The sequence below is a fragment of the Ictalurus punctatus genome, chromosome 24 (genome assembly GCF_001660625.3).
Source record: "Ictalurus punctatus breed USDA103 chromosome 24, Coco_2.0, whole genome shotgun sequence".
Classification (NCBI taxonomy): Eukaryota; Metazoa; Chordata; class Actinopteri; order Siluriformes; family Ictaluridae; genus Ictalurus; species Ictalurus punctatus.
Window position 1 is genome coordinate 19945343 of NC_030439.2, and position 24551 is coordinate 19969893.

The following is a 24551-nucleotide window of genomic DNA, read 5'->3' on the forward strand; positions in this document are numbered from 1 at the left end:
GAGAGAGAGAGGTACAGAGAGAGAGTGAGAGAGAGAGAGAGAGAGAGGTAGAGAGAGAGAGAGAGAGAGAGAGAGAGAGAGGTAGAGAGAGAGAGAGAGGTACAGAGAGAGAGTGAGAGAGAGAGAGAGAGAGAGGTAGAGAGAGAGAGAGAGAGAGAGAGAGAGAGGTAGAGAGAGAGAGAGAGAGGTACAGAGAGAGAGAGAGAGAGAGAGAGAGGTAGAGAGAGAGCGCCGGTGTGCATAAAACCCGACCCATTTCTCCCCAGAACGCAGTACAGAAGCTGATTCATACTGAAAGCCCTTATTAGTTATCTACGCGTCTACCTTACACCAGAGAGAAGCTTCCGTAGTGGCTTTTTCGATCCCGCCCCAACGCGACACCCTGCGTCCGCCCTGCGCTTTGTTTATCTGATACCCGTGTACGTCACAAGCCGGATTAAGAAACGGCACGGGAACGAAAAACACCCCTGTTACGATCCGGTGGAACAGAAATGGCTATTCACGATGTGACGAATCGTAAGAAGCTCGAGTGACGATTGTGTGACGATGCTTCCTAGACTTGGGGGGGGGGGGGGGGGGGTGTGCACATTTGACTTGTAGCTGGAGCTAGAGGGTTTTACTGCTGGGAAAACATTTAATAAGTGTTTATTTATTTATTATTATTTCATAAAAATTGTCTGAATGGTTTTATGGGTTGCTATAGACAAAAAAAAAAGGCATGTAATAATAATAATAATAATAATAATAATAATAATAATAATAATATAACTTCTGCACCATCAGTGCTTGGACCCTTAATACTCAAGCTTAAAGTTTAATAAGATAAAAGGGACAAACTGTAATAACGTACAACTTTAGTGCTTGGACCCCTAATACTCGCTCTTGCTTCAATGGAAATTGAACGCACGCACTCACCTGTCTTGCGCAGCGGGAAGTCGTCTTTGCCCTCGTAGGATCCCAGAAGGGGAGGCAGTTTGTAAGAAGGGGGTGTGCCGGGGGTGTTGCTCTGCGGAGGGGAGCTCTGGTCTATGGATGTGTGGTGAGCACCCCTACACACACACACACACACACACACACATTTCCACAGGAAAACAGAAAAACATATGGACATCATGCTCGGCACAGAGCGAACGGGTGATAAGAGTCTGGAACACGCCACTCACCAGCACTTCTGAGGGAAGGAATGGTTGAGCCCGCCAGAGGAGGGTTCCTTTTTGCTCAGCAGGAACTCCTGGAGCTTCAGTTTGACCTCGGTGCTGGCGATGGCACCTGAAGGAAAAAAAAGCCCAACTAAGCACAGAAATTCCGTGAATGAAAGCGGGATCCCGCGTAAAAGACACGCCGATCTGCGTGTCGAGTTTCGTCAAGCGAAAAAGCTGTTATCGAAGGGGCCGTCTGCGCTGCAGAGAAAACCAAGACGCGTCTACATACACGTACAAAAGTAATAAAACGTGTCAAATACAGCAGGGAACGTTTTTTTTTTTTTTTTTAAGGGGTCGAGATGGACCGCGATGGACCGCGGCAACGTGACAAACCCAAAACGTCATCACGGCCCAACCGAGCGGAACGGGACGTCAACCAAACGCCACGGATGTTCCTGGATTGTGAGGAAACGTTTTCTAAGACCGTTTTACTTCAGACTTGAACCGCATGTCGTATATTATAGCGCCGTCTAGTGGTGGAGTGACCACACGCGGTTCATAAGAAGATTGCGGTTAATAAGAAATCCGATTCGGGTTTGAGGACGGAACCAAATTCGCAACTGTAGCAACAACAACGACAACGAAAAAATAAATAAGTAAATAAAACCGGAACCTGGAAGAGGGTTGATTGTGTGACGAGTGGTTCTAGACGGGATGGACGGGAATGTGTGCTCAAATTTGGCCTCTTGGTGGCGCTCGAGTGTTTACAGGGCACACCCAAAAACTGCTGAGAAGACTTTTTAACCCATAGTGTGCCAAATTTCATAAAAAAAAGTTTTGAATCCCATAGTGTGTAAAACAACAACAACAACAACAAAACGTACAACGAACAGCTCTGGTGCTTGGACCCCTAATACTCGCGCTGCTCCAACTGAAACCAAAGAAGCAGTACTTATACATCTAACACACGGACACAGTTATCTTCAATACGAACGATAACAGGGAGGACCTTTCGACTCCTGATTCGCGAAGATCGAACGCAAAGCAGAAATGACGAATAAAACAATCCATTACGTCAAATATATAAATAAATAATACAACAACAACCAGCAGAGCAGCGGCTTTTGCACCTTTACCTAAAACCTGCATAGCAACAAGCAGCCGATTGGACGCCGGGTATCGCGGATCACCGGGTATCGTCCTGTACGTTTATTCTTGTTTCCTCTCCCTCGATTCTTCCTGTCCTCCTCCAGTTAATGTCCAAACAATGAAAACGACTGTACACCGATGCGTCTTTTTTCTAGTTTTCCTTCACAAATGAATCGACGTTGGTTAGAGTTTGTTTTTATTTTATAAGAAGTGTGGGTTGGAAACGGTTCATTTTGTTCTTCTTCGTACCTTCCGTCTAGTTTTCCTTTTTCCGAAGGAAGACATGTTAATCCGTGTTGGGTGGAAATTTCTAGATTTTTCCTTCTTTTCTTTAACGTACTGTATTGTTCTCTCTCGTCCTTCGCCGTGCTCCCCTTTTTTATTCCCGTCTCTCTCTCGCGCTCTTAGGGGTCTTAACGATAAAATAAATAAATAAATAATTAAAAAAAACAACAACAAGAAATCATTATTGTCCTATTTTTATTTATTTATTTATTTATTTTTATTCTCATGTTCTTTCTCGATGGAGAAATAACGTTAATCAAGGTTGGTTGCTTTTAAAAACAATTATTTTCTTCTTCTTTTTTAGGTATTTTTTTTTCCCTCTAATCCTTTCCTCCACGTGGATAACCTTGTTATTTCTCTTCTCTCCCTCCTTTAGAGGTTTTTTAACAATAAATAAATAAATGAATAAATAAATAAGTCCTTATTGTCCTCCAAAAGTGGAGTGGTGGTGGGTTCATATATTTAAAAAAAAAAATAATAATTTTATTTTTTTTTAATCTTTCTCGTTTTCCTTCTTACGTAGGAACACATTTTTATTGGATGTTTTTATTCTCACCGGAAGAGGCATTTAAATCAGATGATTTCTTTGCTTTTTCAGTGTGTGACGTGTACAAACCCTGATACACTCCTCTCTCTTTCTCTGTGTGTGTGTGTGTGTGTGAGAAATAATTCAAGGTTGCACTCGTGTCCCTGGAGCGCTCTCTCTCTCTCTCTCTCTCTCTCTCTCGCTCTCTGTATTCTCATCGTTTTACACCATTAAAAATCTAATTAGTAATAATAATAATAATAATAATAACCTGCATGTTACATAACACAGTGTGTGAATCAGAGCGTGATATAAATAGAGCGCGGTGCGTCAGAGCGGTAAATTAAATTACGCCTGTACAGTAGGAGACACGGTGGGGACAAATACTTTCGCACACGCAGATGAATTCTGCAGATGTGTGACCGCCGCTTATGACGTAACCTGCTCGGGGGATACGAGCAACATGGGAGTGTGTGTGTGTGAGGGAGAGAGAGAGAGAGAGAGTCTATTAGAGTTTATTGCCAGGAATTCTTTCACAAAAGACATTCAGTGCGTCTCCAACGCTAAACTCTATAATGTGGAACGCTTCTCACATTCTAAAAGTGGGCGGAGCCTAGAGAAGGTGCCGCTGCTGCGGTTCGGGTTTCGACAGACTTTTGCATATCCCATAAAAGCTGGCGTGAAACCTGTCTAGAGATCTCGGCTGTGACCTGTGTGTGTGTGTGTGTGTGTGTGTGTGTGTGTGTGTGTGTGTGTGGTGCGTACTCTCTTTGCCCTTCTCCTTGTTCCTCAGCATGATGAGCTGCTGCTCCAGCCTCTGTTTCTCCATTTCCTCGTGCCTCTGCTGCTCCAGCTTCCTCTTCTGCTCCAACTCCTGCTGACGCTTCGCTGCCAACAACTCCTGCTGCTGCTGTTCACACACCCACACCCACACACACACACACACACACACACACACACATACAAACAAACAAACACACATTCAGCCAGTGGGCAAAGGTTACAAGCTGAAAAAGAGAACATGTCGATCAAGGTACGTCACCCACACACGCACAGACGTCAAACCAGAACTGTTTATACACACCCACACACACACACACACACACACACACACACACACACACACACACTAAGTGCAACTCTCCCACTTAAACTTACATTCATTCATTTCTAATGATTCGGGAATGCTACAGCAACAGATAAGATAAACTGTTTAAAAAATATTTGAAATAAATACATTCTAAAGAATAATTATGCGCTCTGCAGTATGTGTTATTGTGTTATTAAGACACGCCCACCATTACAAGTTACGCCCACAACAAATACCTAAAACGTCCGTCAGGATTACCAACCACGCCCTTTACAAGACACGCCCACTATTACAAGTTACGCTCACAACAAATACCTAAATGTCCGTCAGGATTACCAACCACGCCCCTTACAAGACACGCCCACTATTACAAGTTACGCCCACAACAAACACCTAAAACGTCCGTCAGGATTACCAACCACGCCCCTTACAAGACACGCCCACCATTACAAGTTACGCCCACAACAAACACCTAAAACGTCCGTCAGGATTACCAACCACGCCCCTTACAAGACACGCCCACCATTACAAGTTACGCCCACAACAAACACCTAAAACGTCCGTCAGGATTACCAACCACGCCCCTTACAAGACACGCCCACTATTACGTTACGCCCACAACAAACACCTAAAACATCCGTCAGGATTACAAACCACGCCTCTTACAAGACACGCCCACTATTACAAGTTACGCCCACAACAAACACATAAAACGTCCGTCAAGATTACAAACCACGCCCCTTACAAGACACGCCCACTTCAACAAGTTACGCCTAAAACAAACACCTAAAACGTCCGTCAGGATTACCAACCACGCCCTTTACAAGACACGCCCACTATTACAAGTTACGCCCACAACAAACACCTAAAACGTCCGTCAGGATTACCAACCACGCCCCTTACAAGACACGCCCACTATTACAAGTTACGCCCACAACAAACACCTAAAATGTCCGTCGGGATTACAAACCACGCCCCTTACAAGGCACGCCCACTATTACAAGTTACGCCCACAACAAACACCTAAAACATCCGTCAGGATTACAAACCACGCCCCTTACAAGACACGCCCACTATTACAAGTTACGCCCACAACAAACACCTAAAACGTCCGTCAGGATTACCAACCACGCCCCTTACAAGACACGCCCACTATTACAAGTTACGCCCACAACAAACACCTAAAATGTCCGTCGGGATTACAAACCACGCCCCTTACAAGACACGCCCACTACAACAAGTTACGCCTAAAACAAATACCTAAAACGTCCGTCAGGATTACAAACCACGCCCCTTAGAAGACACGCCCACTATTACAACGTCAGCGTCTCTCGTGAGCGTTACGAAGCGGAGTTTGGAGTTCTGCAGGAAGACGCATGCTGGTGTAACACCCCGATGTCAGGGACTGTTCACCTACCTTGAGGTGCTCCTGCAGCTGGACCTCGTGCTGCCGTGTGAGCACCTCGTGTTGTTTCTGGAACTCGGCGAACAGAAGCTGCTTCTGAAGCTCCTGCTGCTGCTTGAGGAGGAGAAGTTCGTGTTGGAGCTGCTGTTCCCTCAGTGCCGGGTCCATCACGCTCAGAGCGCTCAGGCGAGGATCCGTACGCAAGTCCACCGGACCTCCGGCGTTTCCTCCTCCTCCTCCACCGCCCTGTTCACTGACACCTCCGGCCACGGGACTCTGCATACCCGAGGGCAGCGAGCTCTTCACCTCCACCACTGAGAGAGCAAGAGAGAGAGAGAGCAGGAAGAAAAAAGAATGAATGGTCACACAACATCTGGGAAAAAAAAAAAATATTCTGGATTCTGATTGGTCGGAAGGTGTTGATTCATTTTCTATAACAGCAGCTCTGACAGTAGCGCAGCGGCACATCACGGGAGTAATCACAAACATGGTGAAGTTTTTCCTCTTAGAAGAAGGTATTTCTTTAACATGTATGGAAGGAGTCTCCAGCGTCAGAGGTAAACCTGTAATCGTTGGTAAGCTGCTGTGGTTTAAGAGGAATAAAACACTTCAACACGTGCTGTTACAGGAAATGAATCAACTCTGGGGTGACACCAGTAATCAGTCATGCTATTTACGTCTCGTGAGAGATTCACCTAAATGGCCCGTGTCTGTATGTGATTCGTCCACTGACACATGGGCTGCCTCCCAAACCACACACTAATACAGGAAGTAATTGCTTACGCCGCACTATTTTCCACACGCACACTGTTTAGTGCACGAATATCCCATTTGGAATGGGTTCCCACACGTCGCGTCAACGATAACGTCAACGTGACGTGAGGAGCGCTCCCGCTGCAAAGCGGCACATAAACCCCCCCTTCGTTCACTATAATCTCTGGATGAAGTGCGTTCTGACCTCCGTGGTGTTTCCTCGCCTTGCTCGCCATCGCGTTCTTCTCACAGTTGAAACAGACCGGGTACGACCGGACGCGGCCGGACTCTCTCACCGTTTCGTGATGTTAAATAACGGATCGGTGAATATCCGCTCTGGTTTGAAACAGCAGCGGGTTATAAAAGACTAGGTCATGAATATTAATGAGAGGCTGCTTTGAATGAATGAATATTCATAACCAGTGGGAGGTTTCGGGGTGGAGAAGGGCAGAGTGAAATATCTCTCCGCGTTCCACAGAAGGCAAATTCCAAAATCGGCATTTAAAAAACGCTTCGTTTCTGACACGGTTCTACTTTTAAGGCCGCTCGCTAGCGCAGTGGATTCGCCCCGTTTGGCCACGGCACGTCCCTGATCCCGGGTGAATTAGCGTCTCTGTAGCTCCTCCACCGCTAACCTACTGCCACATCTGGCACTGTCTCAGATGCCCTCCTGCAGCTCCTGCCTGCTTCCTGCTGTCTCTCCTTCTTCATCCATCCGTTCTCCACCATCACGCCGCAGACAGCGCGGGGGGAAACGCCGACGCGCTCCAAAACAAGGCTGGAGATAAATAACGAGGCAGACGCACGCCGGAGCACGGTTCAATCAAAACTCCTCAGACGAATGTGCCGCGAACCCGATAACCTCCGAGAAAGCAATTTATCCGTGAAACACGGCATCGGGAGAGTCACGTCACGCCAATTAGTTCTATCGGGCACAATTCCAGGTGAAAACAACAACCTCGGACAGAGAGGATACGGGCACCTTAGAAAGCGTAGCACTTTAATCAGACATTCGATCCGATGGCATTTCGCAGTTTACGGAGTTATACGGCAGGAATCCGATCTAAGCTGTGAAAGTCAAACGCCGGCTCTCTTGAAGTCCCGGGGTTTGAACTCACAACCTTCCGTTCGTCTGTTTATCGAGTCCGAGTACACTTTCGGTTCGTTTGGTTTCACACGGCGCACAATTAAACAAACCAAAAAGAAAAGAGAAAAAAACGCGTGCCGAGACGATCTCGGACCCGAGCGTGTTCTCACCTGCCTGAAGACCCGCACCGAGGCTAAGAACACGCCGAGGTTCTGTACGAAAATATGTAAAAGCACCGCAATAAATAAATAAATAAATAAATAAACCCACCTCAAAAAACACAACTTTAACTACTTAGGTACTTTCCTGCATTTCCTCACAACTTAATGCCAAACAAAGAAGCGTTCGGCTTGCTCGCAAATCAGATTAACCCCCAGCGTCATCAGCCGAGGAGTGCGGGTGTCTGTGGCCCGTGTGCTGGCTCACCGCCGTGAGCTGCTAACGCCAGAGCGTACAGATGAGTTTAGCGCGGATTTCCCCCGGACACAAGCGCTTAACTATTTACAAACAAGTTTAAAGGACGTAAGTCTATCAGGTAATGAACCCGTCCAAAATCGGTAAATTCCTTACTACGTACAGAAATAAAACCAGAACATACAGTACGAGGACGCTTCCATACTGGGAGAATGAGAACGATTCTATATTAAATCGGTCAACAAAAAGGGTCCTGATGTCAAAAGTAAGAAACAATATATAGCAATACAGCTCCAGGAATATTGCCGCCTTGGTAAAAATATCTCCGCAGTTACATGCTTCAGTTGTGTTCTAGGGGGCCAATAATTATGACTCATACGGTTTTTAAATTTTCTTCGAATAAATTTATTTCAAGGGTTACACTCATCGCATATTTTTAGTATTTAAGATAACCAACAGGTCTTTTTTTTGTACCTATATTTTCAAAGGGTGCCAATAATTCTGACGATATTTGGACACTTCTGAAACGTAAGAATTATTCTAAAAAAAATAAAATAAAATAAAAATGCCTGAATAAAAAAATAATACAAATGCTGTGTTCAAATGCAGCTCTAATTTGCGATTTCATCTGAGCAAAGTTCACACGCCGCCAGTTAGAGTTTCGAAAACACTGTTGCTAGGCAACCAGGAATTATTTCCAACTCCAAGCGTGGAAAATAATCCAAAAAATTAAATAAATAAATAAATTTGTGCCTCGAGATGGAACACTGACCTGAAGTCTACGCGCGAAGTGCAACTTGAAGTTCGGTGTTCTCACACGAGCTAACGGGCGGAAAAACTAGCTAGGAACCGAGACTAGCAACTTAGCTAGCACAGCGAGACTGGAAACCGAACCGGATCCGTTGGGAATAGCGAGGTTTCCCCTCTGAGAAAAGTGCGTGTAGGTCTGAAATCCGCACCGTCGGTCTACATACACGCTGGTTTCCAGTTGGCGAAACCGAGAAACGTCAACATGCCGCCAGTAGCTCGGGGTCTGTCGAGAGAACTGATCTAACCGGTTATTTAAGGAGGCTCAGCTGAAGGTTTGATACATTTTCACCATCGATGAATTCCTGACCAATGAAAGTTCTTTGATTCCGCTCGGATTCGGATTCACTCGACCGACCAAGCGCGCGTACACGCATGGAACGCGAGAACACATGAAGGTCCAGGTTCCTAGATGTTCTCCCGGCTGAAACTCGACGAGGACCACATACCATACCACATTACGTACCGTTTAAGGAGGAAAACGTGAAGGGGCCGGGCCGGGCCGGGCCGGTGTTTTTAGTCATTACATTACAGCATGTGGTAGACGCTCTCATCCAGAGCGACTTACATTTATCTCATTTATACAGCTGAGCAGTTGAGGGTTAAGGGCCTTGCTCAAGGGCCCAACAGTGGCAGCTTGGCAGTGCTGAGATTCGACCTCACGACGTTCTGATCAGAAATCCGACGTCTTCCCAGTCAACCGTGATGTTAAGAATCCGCGTGCTATCGGTGCTCGTCATGAGACGAGGGGTTAAACTTTTTTTAAAAAAAGTACTTCTTACAATGCAGCTCTTCGTGCAAGATGTAAAAGAGACGAAAAGAAGGAAAGGACGAACGCCGAGCGAAGGATGTGTGCGCGCGAGACGGCCGGGTACGCGCAAGTCTGCGACGAGGCTATTTCCTCAGCTCAATAGTCTTTGTACCGAGAGAAGGGAATCCAGTTAGAGCCTCCTTCGCACGTCGAAATGAAACGGCAGCATCGCTGCGGCATCCTCCTACACAGTCAGTTACAGGAATCCCCCTCATATCGCTGCGCTGATGAGAGTCATTCCCCCGAAACGGGATTCCCTCTGAGGCTGCCGTATCCGCTTTATTGACTTCTGGCTTCCTCGGTGCGGTCCTTTACGACGTTATGGGAATAAACCTTTTAACGGCGGAACTGGAAGACGCCGGAAGGGGCAAGAGCCATCTTAGCAAATTAGCAGGAGAGAAGATGCAGGTTTACTGCAAGACCAGAAGAGAGAGAAAGGGAGAAATGTGAAGAGATGGCGTGCGATAGAGACGGATGGTGAGAGGGGTTTTTTTTTTTCTTCTTTTTTTTTCTCGCAGTTTTGCAACCAACAGAAGACAAAAATAGCAGAGGGAAGGCAGGAAGCAGTGTGAAGCAGTTCCTCATTACAGATACATGAAGGGATTTCGAGAGCTTTCGGAGAAAGATGATCGGAAGGGAGACGAAAAAGGGACAGATTTGTGAACAAACTAGCCAACTAGAGTGGAATCAATAAAAACAGGGGACACGACTGCAGCTTGGATTAAGTCATCGGATTAGGTCCGAGTGCTAAGATTACTGTAATCACCCACAAAGGCCGAGTGCTAAAAATAACCGCACTGTCATTCCAGCCTTCCCCGACCCCCTCCATCTCTCCGAGCTCGTCACTGTTTGGCAAATCTCGTTCCGAGACTCCTAATGCACCATTCTGCTGGAGATCTGCTGGTGTTTCCCTCTCATAACTCCCCGCAGCACACACATTTTAGCACTTTCCTTGCACGGATGCGTCTCATTCGACTCTTAATGAGGTTAAAATGGGCGCGTTACAGCAGGGGAAAGTGTGCAAATGCGCAATGCAGGTGGACCGACGGAGCAATAAGGGGAACCACGGACTTACAGTCTTGTTCTAGATTCCAGTTCGTGATGGTAAAACGTTTCATCTTCGAATGAAAAACGCCTTCCGAGGCCAAACTCGAGAAGCTCTCGATGTCCGTAAAGGGCGTTTTCTTTTTCTGCTGCATGTTCAAAAACAAGGGCGAAACAAGTACCGAGTGGACCTGGGTTTCCAACGGCCTAATGGACTGGAAAACAACCGACTGCTAACAAAGCCAACCGACTGAAACTGTAGGACCGCTTGATCAGAAAACGAATAAAAGTACATCTGTTCGTTCTGGCTACGTGTGTCATAGCAGCACTGCTAGCGCTTTTTGTGACAATAAATGTAAAATTTGACGATAATGAAAAATGTAGGTACGTTGTTGTTTTCACCCAAACGACAACAACGACTCGATTACTTCCTGTCGGTATTCATGGTGGTGTTGTGTGGTGTGGTACACAAGAAATTTTAATCCGAGAACCCTACTTGGTGCCTGAGTTTGTGTCCCTATAACAGACGGTTCCTCTCTCTGGTTCCCAAGTGGATCCCTTTGAGACAACCAGGAACCATTGACTTTTTTCTAAGAGAGTACGCGTGACCAATCAGGTCCAAACCAGGCAGGTAGTAGATCCCTTGGCTGTTGATCTCGAGCAGGTACCAAAAATCATGCAACTTAATTCAGGACAGGAGACTGATGTCACAGGACAAAAAAAAAAAAAAGAATCCAGCTATGTGGTGCCAAAGGTTCTGGACAGATGATGTCAATGACAGCTGTGTTTTCCACACCGCAAGCCATTGATAAACACCATTGATTAAGTGTCAATCAAAAGCGGTTTCGCCTGGGGAAATGTGTTCATCATGCTGTGAGAAAGATGGTGAGACATAGCCAGAGAAGTTGACAGCAATCCACTGAGAGAGAGAAAGAGAGCGAGAGAGCGAGGGGGGGGAGGGGGGGGGGGGGGCAAGTTACAGTTTTGCAAACAGGGAAGATAAAAATAGTACTGGAAAGCAGGCGAAGTAAAAAGAACTACCTCATCGTTACAGCTAAATAAAGGGACTGTGAGAGATCTCTTGGTCTTTCTTCCTTTCTTCCCTTTTTAACGCCATGCCAGCGTCTATGGCTGTATTCATGGCGAGAGCCGGATTAGTTATTCACGAGTAAAACACTAAGTTTGGATTCGTTCATTACCAGAGAACCCAGCAGAAAATAATACTAAAATTCTTTGATTCCAGAGATGACAATTTGTTTAAAATCTTCACGATGGTCGGGTGATCGGTTTTGATAGACTCCGGTGCTTCCAGACGTGACTCGGAATCAGTCATCATTAAAAGGGATTTCTGTGGAACAGTCTCAATGAATCTCGGTGCTGGTAATAAAGCCTTGGCCTCTGCAGTAAAAACCGAACGTTGGTGGGGGATGCGTATGCCTTGACACAGTGGAGAGATCTCTTGGTAGGAACTGAGAAAGTGGCAGGTCCTGATGGGAAGGTGAGGTAGTAGAAGGTGTGGAGGGGGCAGATTCTTAGATAAACTAACCAGCTTGTTGTAATCAGTAAAAGAACAGATGCAACCAGAGCCTGGAGTAAGTCCTCATCAGATTAGATCTGAGTACTGAGATTACTGTAATCACCCACCGTCAGGGAGCCCTAAAAATAGCTGTGATCTTGTCCGGTCCGGCCTCCACCGACTCCATCCGTCTTACTGAGCATATGCACGTAAGGCGATCTCGCAAATCAAACAAACTGAGCCTATTGTGCAGCACTTTCGAGGAACCGACCAAACAGAAAGTATGTTTTTACCTCGTTTCCCAAGGTACTAACGATGGTCTTGAAGATCCGATTATGAACCGTGATTACAATTATGTTCCTCTAAAGGAAGAGGTTCCTTTGACAGTACCCCACCTGTGACAAGGATCTGTACCTTTCCAAAAGTCTTGGACTAGCCTGGGTTCCTAGAGCAAGACATCTGGGGCAAGAACCTACAGTATGTAAAAACTTTAGAACAGAGGCTTCCAAGTGGAAGTAGAATCAACGTCTTGAGGTACTACTATACAAGATCGCCGACAACGCCATTACCCAAGCTCAATCGAGGTAATTCTTTCGGATGAAAACTGGTTGTCGGGGAATCAAATTGCAGTCACTTTCTAACAACCTATATGCATCTCAGAGGACCGCATCCCATTTTTTTCCAGCAGGCCCCATCCCGAAAGCATCCGCCTGACCAACCTGGCCTGCAAAGACTGGGCTGGGTTAATTTGTGAACGCCGAAAAAGTCCTGAATCTACAGACCGTGGCGAGGAAGAACTCCCTGAGACGACATGAGGACGAAACCTTGACTCCAAAGGAATCCCGTCCTCTTCTGAGCGACATCGGATAGTGCAGTTGTTCAATAGTAAATCATTACAGTATATATATACACGGGTGTAGAATCGTAAAGACAAACAGTATTGATCGGGGATGCTTAGAACAAAATGTCTCGATTGGGGATGAAAGTCCTGGGTTAAGCAACAAAACCTTAGGAGTCTTTAGGATTACAGCAGCAGGTACACGCTCAAGACACTTGCCTTTGACTAGCTTGATTCTTATCTGGACAAAATAAAAGATTCATCCACTGCCACATGAGCTGTAAACAAGCCTACTTGCCTCTTACAGAGGAAGTGGTTGCCGGGGCAAGATGTCTAGGGGGAAGTCCAATGTTGAACCCTACACCCTTTAACCCTACTTTCACTCTAGCATGGCAAGGCCAGAAAAGCAAGTTTGGAGTAGATGTAATAAATAGGGATTAGTTTGAAAGACGCCGGCGGGTTCCTTTAAGCACGAAACCAGAGAGTTCAACCCCCAGGACCGGCCAAAAACCCGAAGTTTGGACTTGCTTCCTCGAGGCCGACCCGGCATCGTTCTGTGATTGAGAAGAACATTCTCTGTAGAGATATTCCGCACAATAAAGGCTCTGTGAGAGCGCCAGAGAACTTATATTCACAACAACTCATCACTGAAAGTAGCGAGCTGCTGCCAGACAGTCGCTGGAAAGAGAAGAAGGGCAAGCGGCCAAGAGGAGTGAATGAGATTAAAGCCCGATCTCGAGGAAACCGGAATCACACCCGGCGTCGTTATGCTGCACTCAGAACAACCACCTGCCCAGAACGGCCGTTCTGCTTACTATAAAAACGTCACCCGTACGAATGACTTCAAATACCAAAGCTTGTGAATATTAACGAGTCTGTAATGTGACACAAGACAGACGCAGTAAGAGATCGTTAGCATTCGACGGTGAAAATCACAAGAACGGAAAATAATACCGTATTATAATGATAAATATTACCGTTTTGCTCATTTACCCGTAATAATTTATATTGTTGCCGACGTTCGGCTTGATTTTACATTTTTTACTCAACTAAACATCCACCGACATTCATGCATATTCATATATTAAAATTTCACTTCAAACACCCATTCTCCCAACTCTTTTCTTTTTTTAATGTACCAGTAAATGTTTGTATGGCAACCCTGAGTGTTAGAAAAGTGCTACAGGCATGCTAATATTTATTTAGCCTTTTTATTATTTTTAAAATTATTTAAAAAATTATATATATATATATATATATTTAAAAAATTGTATACAACAACAAATTATTTAAACAATTTGAATATTAATAAATAAATAAAAACCTTAAATGTTATTACTATATTATCTTTAAAGAATGACCCGTTGTACTTTTTATCCGTTTACAGCTACGTTTAACGTTAACTGGACTGTCGGACGGACATGTTGCGTTATAGCCGTTACAAACGGTCCTTCCCTCACAACCCTCTCTTTTTTTTTCTCCGAAGCGTAAAAAAAAAAAATTCTCACTGGAGATGCTGGAAAACTTACGGCTTTACCTCCGACACTGGAGACTCCTTCCGTAAAATGTTAAATAAACGTCTCTTTACGGAAAACCGTTCCGTAATGTTTATGCGGAGCGTTTAAAAAAAAAAAAAAACGTGTACGAGCTGTTAGCTGTTGCCATAGAAACGACGGCGTATCGTTTGCGAGGTGCGGCCGCACCGTCGTCCGAGCTGCCGTTCTGGGAAATTAATCAACACCCCCCGAAGCAAACATCCGGACGTGGACGTTAACGCGTGAGATTTGGAACGGTATCGTGACAAACGCTGAAGTTGGTTCCGACTGCCAGCAGCGGCGAGCTAAGCGCGAATACCGATGACTTTTCCCTGTGGAAATCTCTCGGCGAGCCTGCCAAGCGCTCAGCGTGGAATTTTTCTCTCGCATTCAGGTCAAAAACTAAACACACTGACCGCAGCCGGGGGGAAAGAAAAGCAAAGCCTCGAGAGGTAGCGTGTACTTATCAAAATGGCCGCCCCGTCTCATGTCTTCCCGGGGCCAGGGCCAGGGATTGGGGTTGGGGGAAGGGAGCTCCTCGTTGGTTTACGTTTTTTTTTGGACGTATTTTCTCACAACTTTCTCTTTGGACTTTTTCTTTTATTCGTCCTCCATCTACACGTCCGTCGTCCGCTCCGTCCCCACCTCTGGACTCCCTCGGGGAGATTAAAGACGAGCCGTGACAGAACCCGGAGTGTGCCTGTGAAAAAGTGGGTTATAAATAAGCCAGGATTAATAATGCACCGGGAGCGGTGGGGGAAGGGGAGGCGAGCGAGGGCTCTGGGGTTCGCACTGCGCTTTTAAAAGCGCTTCTATTTTCAGCTCCTCTGCGTTTTTTCTTCTTCTTTCTCTACACTGTAGCTTAGAGCGTCTCTCTTTCTCTCACACACACACACACACACACACACACACACACACACACACACAGCACGCTCGAGTTTTTTCCCTTTCTCTCGCTCGGGCTCTGTGCTGCGGATGGTGGAACGGAGACCGGGCTCCTGCAGAGAGACGGCCTTTGAAGTGAAAAAGATGGAGGAATATATCCTGATGGGAAGTGCAGCGGTGCGGCAGTGGCCTGTCTCACTGCTCCGACTCTACGCCGGGATCTGACAAGTCCCTGCTGCAGGGAGATTCCTTTACACGGTGACAGCAGCGGCAGAACATCACCCGGATAATTGGACAGCGGAGTTCAGGAACTAAAGTTCTTCGCTCGGTGCGATGAAGCGGAGTTACTCGATCCACCTCGGAGGCGATTGTCTCGCGATAAGACGTCGGAAAGCCGAGCGCTGACACTGGAGACTCCTTCCGTGAATGTTGAACGGACGTCCCTGTACATGGCGACGATTACACGCGGTTTTTAATCCGGTTTATGCGGAGCGTCCGCCGTGGGAGTCCCGCGAAAGTCCCCGTGAAAGTCCCCGTGAAAGCGCTGTTGCTATAGAAACGATAAATGCGCCACTGTCAGAGCTGCTGTTATAGAGAACTAATCAACAACCTTCTGACCAATCAGAATCCATCACCGTGACAGAACTAATATTTAGTGAAAGCACATTGAGAGCACACACACACGCACACACACACACACACACACACACAACAATGGTCACCATTAAGGGATTAAAATGGCACATCTGAAGTCCTGAGGGGAGTGTGTGTGTGTGTGTGTGTGTGTGTGTGTGTGTGTGTTGGCGTTAGCAGGTACTTTAGATAAACCGTGTGTAAGAACAGATTAGAAACACAACGATCTAATCACCGCTTGTCAACAGTAAAGCAGTGTGAGTGTGTGTGAGTGTGTGTGAGAGTCTGAGTGTGTGTGAGTGTGCATGATTGTGTGAGTGTGTGCGAGCGTGTATGAGAGTGTGACAGAATGTGTGTGAGTGTGAGAGTGTGTCAGAATGTGTGTGTGTGTGTGTGTGCGTATGAGAGTGTGTGAGAATGTGAGAGTGTGTGTGTATGAGAGTGTGAGTGTGTGTGAGAGTGTATGAGAGTGTGACAGAATGTGTGTGAGTGTATGAGTGTGTATGAGTGTATGAGAGTGTGTGTGTATGAGAGTGTGTATGAGTATATGAGAGTGTGTGTGAGAGTGTATGAGAGTGTATGAGAGTGTGTATGAGTATATAAGAGTGTGTGTGAGAGTGTGTGAGAGTGTATGAGAGTGTGTATGAGTATATGAGAGTGTGTGTGAGAGTGTATGAGAGTGCAAATGTGTGTACTCATGTCAAGTGTTCCTGTTTCTGTGCTCTCTTTCTCAGTCTTCCCCTCTTTCTCTTTCTGTCTCTCTCTCTCTTTCTGTCTCCTGCTCATGTTCAGTCTCTCCGTCTCACTCTCCGTCTCTCTCGCTCTCCGTCTCTCTCACTCTCCGTCTCTCTCGCTCTCCGTCTCTCTCGCTCTCCGTCTCTCTCGCTCTCCGTCTCTCTCACTCTCCGTCTCTCTCACTCTCCATCTCTCTCGCTGTCCCTTTCTTTCTGTTCTTCTCTCCGTCTCTTGCTGTTTCTCTCTTTTACAGTCTTTCTCTCAGTCTCTCTTTGGGCCTCTCTCACTTTCTCTGTTTCTCTCTTTTTTTATATGTCTCTCTCTCTCTCTCCCTCCCTTACTGTCTTTCTCTCCATCTCTCATTGTCTCTCTCTCTCTCCCTCTGTCTGTCTCTTCTTTCTGTCTCTCTCTCTCTCTCTGTTTCTCTCTTTTTCCATGTCTGTCTCACCATCTCTCTTCGTCTCTCTCTCTCGGTCTGTCTCTTCTTTCTGTCTCTCTCTCTCTGTTTCTGTCTTTTACAGTCTCTCTCTCAGTCTCTCACTCTCACACACAGGTTATATAAGTGACTCTAAATTACTGTGCCGAGAAACGGACAGACAAGTAGAAACAGAGCATCAGTGAGAGAGTGAGAGAGAGAGACTGACAGACAGAGCGAGAGAGAGACAGAGAGAGAAAGAGAGAGACTGACAGACAGAGAGAGAGAGCGAGAGAGAGAGAGAGAGAGACGGGTGAAACTTGAAGGACGGTCCTTTGGGGTTGCGTGAACTGTTCAGGGTGTTAGACTTGAGATCGACGCTGTGAATCATGGGATACATTCCTCCAGCTCACATACAGAGCAGAGCTGAAGGTGCAGTGTGTGATAAATCACACACACACACACACACACACACACACACTCACGGAGGACTCAAGCACACCACAATCCTAATGTGAAATGAACAAACACTGAATGCTTTATATAACCTGCTGGCAGGAGAGCAAAGCGCGTGCACACACACACACACACACACACACACACACACACACACACACACACAGGTTCCTGTGCTCTATAAACAGCACTAATGCCTTATGTAGGGCTGCACCGTACTAGAAAAGATCACCGTCATTGTTTATTTATTCATTTATTTGTTAAAGTTTTTCTTCTTTCGGAATCTTTCGGCCGAAACCGGACCACTGTCAGTGACGTACATCTGCACGCGACTGTTCCTCCAGCTAGACGTACACACGACCAGACTCTGAACCACGAGGCTTATTTACATTCAGAGCTCAGAGTCGACTGCGTCTGAACTGGAAAACTGTAATTACGCTACAGCGATGATTTATTGCGCCGCCCTGGAGCGGTCCTGCGCCGTTATATCGTTAAGCCTGTCAGGCCCGTTTGACAATTATGAACAGATCTTTCACCAAGTGATGTCTGTCTGCACGTCCTCCGCCTCTGAAAGACAGAGATCGATGTGCGTGACGGAGGAAAGATGCCCACGAAGCTCCTCCAGGCTCCCCGGCGACGCGTTTAGTAGTTTGGTTTTCCAGCTTTTCCGCCCTTCCCCCTGCTTCGGATATATTTCTCTTTTTCTTTTTTTTTCTTTTAAACGGGGCTGTTTTGCAGAAAGCCGAGCTTACGTCATGGTTATTTTCTTCTACACCAGCTCTGGTGGGGACGCGAGAGAGAGAGAGAGAGAGAGAGAGAGAGAATATTGCATGAATATTGTTTTCCAGAAATAGCTCATAGCAACGCTCGCTAGGCCGCCCTGTCAGATCTGCTCTGCGTCCTCGTCTTGTTAGCGGAGAGGAGAGAGGATGTGGGTGGAGAGAGGGAGAGAGCGAGAGAGAGATGGGCGTGCGAGATAGAGAAGACAGGGTGAAGGATGGAGGAGACGGTTGTGAGGATCAACAGGTTGGCGTGGGATATCTGCGTAACATTTAGGCTCGCTTCTGGAGCTAATCAGAGAGCAGCTGCGGGGGAAATGGCGTGATTTATGAGGCTCGGGAAGCTCCAAAGGGGGAAGATCCCCGCTCTGGCAGAACGCACGTCTGTGGAAACCCGGAATAAATTAATAATAAAGCAAGAATAAAGCAAGCGAGGGAAATCAGCTGAATAATAGTAATAATAATAATAATAATAATAATAAGTGCTATTACTTTATATTACAATATAAAGGATTAATCTGTGATGTATTTTTTTTTTTGGAAGTTAGCTGAATCCGCTCTGATACTTATAAAATGCAATCAAACAAGCCCCGCCCTTCAGTTCACTTCCAAAACCACGCCCACATAACACACGGCAGAGCTTTCAGACGCGATTACACGTCCTTGTGCATGTTTTCTGTTTACAGCCACAGAGACGATCGTCGCTCCTCAGACTAGATATCTGGTATATTTATTTTATACACAGCCCCGGGTGATGTTCGTTTTGCATGTACGTGCGCGACACACCAAGCAGCGTTCGAACTGAGACTTCGTCGATGTTATGCCGAATGAGGTATTAGGCAGTGAAGCGATTGGCTCGAGCGAGTCCTCGGACCAGTCCTGCGGCGGGTGTTTGACGCGCGGTCCCCTGTTTAAAATGGAATCATCTTATCCTGTCATGTGCGCCGTGTCGTTAAACGTGTATAGAGACATTACGGGAATAAATAAAGCTTGGAGGGAAGTAGCAGAGGTTGTTGGTGTCTCTGGTGAGTGTATGTAGCTAGTACAGTTATCTTATATCTGAGAAGGAAAGCAGTACGAAGCTGAGCACCTAAGCTTAATCAAATGGTCCTGTAACTAGCTTTAGAGCAGGGGGGTCCAGTCTTATCCGGAAAGGGCCGGTGTGGGTGCAGGTTTTCATTCCAACCGAGCAGGAGCCACACCTGAAAGCCAAGATCAACTGATTAAACAGCGGGAATCAGAGGCGGCTCCTGCTGGGATGGAATAGTTCATTGTGTATAGTTCATAATGTATAGTGTATAGTTCATAGTTTATAGTATATATAATATAGTTCATAATGTATAGTATATAGTACATAATGTATACATTATAGTATATACTTTATAGTGTATAATTCATTATGTATCGTTCATAGTGTATAGTTCATAGTGGATAGTTCATAATGTATCGTTCATAATGTATAGTTTATCGTGTATAGTTCATAATGTATAGACCATAATGCATAGTGTATAGTTCATAATGTATAATTCATAATGTATAGATCATAATGTATAGTGTATAGTTCATAATGTATAGTGTATAATTCATAATGTATAGATCATAATGTATAGTATATAGTTCATAGTGTATAGTTCATAGTGTATAGTATATAGTTCATAGTGTATAGATTATAGTTCATAATGTATAGTGTATAATTCATAATGTATAGTATATAGTTCATAGTGTATAGTTCATAGTGTATAGTATATAGTTCATAGTGTATAGATTATAGTTCATAATGTATAGTATATAGTTCATAGTGTATAGTTCATAGTGTATAGTATATAGTTCATAGTGTATAGTATATAGTTCATAGTATATAGTTCATAGTGTATAGATTATAGTTCATAATGTATAGTATATAGTTCATAGTGTATAGTATATAGTTCATAGTGTATAGTATATAGTTCATAGTATATAGTTCATAGTGTATAGTTCATAGTGTATAGTATATAGTTCATAGTGTATAGATTATAGTTCATAATGTATAGTATATAGTTCATAGTGTATAGTTCATAGTGTATAGTATATAGTTCATAGTGTATAGTATATAGTTCATAGTGTATAGTATATAGTTCATAGTATATAGTTCATAGTGTATAGTGTATAGTTCATAGTGTATAGTTCATAGTGTATAGTATATAGTTCATAGTGTATAGTATATAGTTCACAGTGTATAGTTCATAGTGTATAGTGTATAGTTCATAGTGTATAGTATATAGTTCACAGTGTATAGTTCATAGTGTATAGTGTATAGTTCATAGTGTATAGTGTATAGTATATAGTTCATAGTGTATAGTATATAGTTCATAGTGTATAGTGTATAGTTCATAGTGTATAGTATATAGTTCATAGTATATAGTTCATAGTGTATAGTTCATAGTGTATAGTTCATAGTGTATAGTTCATAGTGTATAGTGTATAGTTCATAGTGTATAGTATATAGTTCATAGTGTATAGTTTATAGTGTATAGTATATAGTTCATAGTGTATAGTGTATAGTTTATAGTGTATAATTCATAATGTGTAGTTCATAAAGTATAGTATATAGTTCATAGTGGATAGTTTATAGTGTATAGCTCATCATGTATAGCTCATAGTATAGTTCATAGTGTATAGTGTATAGTTCATAATGTAGTGTATAGTTTATAGTTCATAATGTATAGTTCACAGTATATAGTTCATAACGTATAATAAATAGTTCATAATTCATAATATATAGTATATAGTTCATAATGTATAGTGTATAGTTCATAGTTTATATGGAACCTTCAAGAACCCATGAGGGAACCTTCAATGCGGCTGTTTGGCTAAGCAAGATCACATGATGCAGTTTATCCAACATGTTAATCATCCTGTATATGATAAGCGCATGAGCCACGGCGCCATGGCCCATAAAACTCTCACATCCCATAATACCCCCCCCTTCCCCTCCAGAACAGTGACCCATTCAGAACACATGGTGTCCAGAAGTGTGGCCGTGTGGAGAATTTTTTTGAGCGCTTTCCCTTCAGGCTTCGACTCTCCTGCATCCACCTTTCATGCGCGGATTTAAAGAAAAAAAAAAAAAAAGGAAGAAGAAGGAAAAGAAGAAGAAGAAAGTGAGCGCGCAGCATAAACACGGAGACGCTGGAGCGTGGTGGCCGAGCCGCGGGCTGAGAGCGCACCACTGTTTATGTGTTCTATAAATGCACCGGCATTGACGTCAAACGCTTGCACTGCTGGAATGTTGTTTTCTGGGTAAACTTCGACGTGTGGTGCGGAATTCAGAAAGTCGGCAAGGGAAAGAGGAGGAGGTCTGATCCTGGCTCATTCCACACGGAAATACAAAAAAAAAAAAAAAAAACCTCACATATAAAAGTATAATTTGAGAATTGTACACCGTTAGGACCGTCAGTGCTTTGATGAACAGTTTGGGAACTTTATTTATTTATTTATTTATTTATTTTAAACGCACGTTTCATTTTTAATAGATATTTATTACTTTAAAAAAAAAAAAAAAAAAAGATTTAGCTTCCATAATCCAGTGTTTTTAGATAAATAAATACAATTTATTTCCATAAATATATCAAATATACAGTTTTTATATTCTATATTAACCTGCGCAGATTTCCATATTTTATTATCTCAGAGTATTTTTCTTGATTCCTTTCTTTATTTATTTTAAACATAAAAGCTGTCTTTTTTTTTTTTCTTCTTCTTCTTTTTGCATAAACCAGAGTATTTAAAAAAAACATAAATAAATGATACATTTAATGCAGATTAGTTTGGTCTGTTAACAGTTCTTGAAGCCTTCAAATTAATAATAAGAACAACGATAATCATTTATATAGTACACAATAAAAAAAAATAACAACAAGTTAAAATAGAAGCAAGAAGAAGAAAAAAAAAACGGGACCTAAAATTGCATGCGTTTAAAAAAGGGATTGGATTTAAAAAAAACAAACAAAAAAAAAAACAAAGAAAGAAAAACAAATCGGAAATTATACTGCGTCGTGTTGTTTACTATAATTTTCATTATTCTGTCATCGATGTACTTACATTTTTAAAAGCTTTTACACGTGAAGTTCTTTGTGTGACTCTTATCGACTTTGTGTGCTATTATGATTTTAAAATTTGTTATGAATTATTTATCAGAATTAGTTAGCTGTATATTATTTACACATTCATATTATTTACTCATTATTATTGACACGTTTTTTTTTAGTTTAATTACAGTACATTTATTTGTCATCCGTGATATCCTTTTTTTCCCCCAGATATTTTAAAGATACACCAATAAAGCATTAAAGTTATTTTTTTAAAATCTGCCTCATACATAAATTCACCTTGAATTTGACTTTTATTATTTATTCATTCATTTAATAACGATAGAATATCTGTCAGATATCCGTAATGACCCGTCACGTTGACCAAGAACCCCCACGGCGTCGGGGTAAAGCTCGCTGGAGATCTGCTTTGTTTGTTTGTTCGTGATCACATGACCGAGCGTAAGGTTTTCTCCTTTAATTCGTCACACGTCTGTTCGGTGTTTAACTTTTAGATCCGTACATTTATGTTTAAAAGCTGACCGACCCACGCTAACGCGCTTTTTATAGCATTCGGACTGTGACTGAACTGTACACACACACACACACACTGACATTTCTCTCCGCTGTGTGTGTGTATATAAGTGTGAAAACCGTGTATACACTACAGACGGTCTCTGCTCTCGCGCTCTCACACTCGCGCTGTGTGTAGGTGGGAGCTCGGCTCAACATCTCTCCCACACAAACACACACACACACTCGGTTAGAGAGGAAGAGATTCCCTCTGTAAACCAGCCTCCTCTCGTCACAAAGGGATTATGCAATATATATATATATATATATATATATATACACACACACAATTATAACCTACGATATGAAGTTCAGCTTCGGTAATGGGATTGAAATACGAACATGTTCTGCATGAAGAGCGAACAGAAAGCTACAGTATTAAAACTACATCAAAAAAAGCTACAAGCATAGAAAATGAAAGCTGCAAGCAGCATTTTTGGGGGCCAAGCACCCCATTCACAGATGCGCTACAACCGTTACTTCAGCAATCACAGGAAAGCAGAGCCATAACTATAGGCAAAGGGATTCAAGAATGATTTGTAGTTTCACATATTTGCCCGTCCGTTATGGGAGAGCAGTTTCGAATATCAGAGCTCCTTTGGTAACTTTTCTTCAGACGGGTCTCAAGATGCTGTCAGACAAATTTGGTGAAGATCGGACAAAACTTGGAGGAGGAGTAGCAAAAAGGGTGACTTAGATGAAAGAATTTCATGTTATAGTCATTTCTGACCAGTAAGTGGCGCTGCCATAAGATTTGTCGCGTAGCCTCAGGTCATGGTCCTGAAGACCCAATGGTGGCGCTAAAACGTCGGCCCAATTTTGCTCAGAACATTCCTTAGACCCTCCCTAATCAGTGTGCTAAATTTCACAACTTTTTACCAGAAGGTTCTATGGGCTGCCATAGACACCCCGGCCAGACGCAGCAGCAGGAGAAGAAACGGTGGAACAACAATAGGGTGAATACACACCTTTGGTGCTTGGCCCCCTAGATATTTATTTCAAAATGATTGACTGACTAAAATAAAAAAATACTAAAAACTAGTGTATTCACAGTCACGCCCTGTGTTTGTAGGCGGCCGACGTACACACTGAGCCGGGTGTAATAAGGGGGTGTCCTGAGGGTACCAGAGAGCTACATACACACTGAGGTTCTCACCTCTCACCTATATATATATACACACACACACACACACACACACATACATACATACATACATATCTCTCTCTTGACCCAGAAGCCCTTCTATGAAAACAGCAGCGAGTCCAGAAATACAGCGGACAGCCATCACAGGCTCCGCTCTCAATACTCCTCGTAATAAATCACACAAGATAACTCTCGGGAGGTTTTATTTGCGCACTGAGGATTCAGGGTCGTGGTGTCCGGTTACTGACGTCCTGCTTAACACAAGCACTATTAATACCGCTGTGAGAACGTGAGCAACGTCACTCACCTCGTAGACTAGCACCGACACTCCGCTCGCGTCGAGCCAGAGGGGAGAGTCATAACATCACACGTGTACAAGGGAACAGAATCATTTCACCAAGTGACATAAAACCAAACGTAAACATGAATTATAAAAAACAATAATATAAATTTATATTTATA

At 43.8% G+C, this 24551-nt stretch overlaps 1 protein-coding gene across 5 annotated transcripts in view; it reads right to left on the minus strand.

Moving 5' to 3' along the window:
- The window catches only part of hdac5 (histone deacetylase 5), a 95096-nt gene that overhangs the window by 29937 nt on the left and 40608 nt on the right, over positions 1–24551 (minus strand). For 3 of the 5 annotated variants that reach the window (XM_053675202.1, XM_053675201.1, XM_053675199.1), the window contains 4 exons: positions 5610–5911; positions 3868–4012; positions 1164–1269; positions 916–1049 (listed from right to left, as the gene is read on the minus strand). In XM_053675202.1, the coding sequence (XP_053531177.1) occupies positions 916–1049; positions 1164–1269; positions 3868–4012; positions 5610–5911 (687 nt within the window). Of the gene's footprint in view, positions 1–915; positions 1050–1163; positions 1270–3867; positions 4110–5609; positions 5912–24551 lie in introns of those variants that run through there. The other 2 variants (XM_053675200.1, XM_053675203.1) reach the window with 2 other exon arrangements.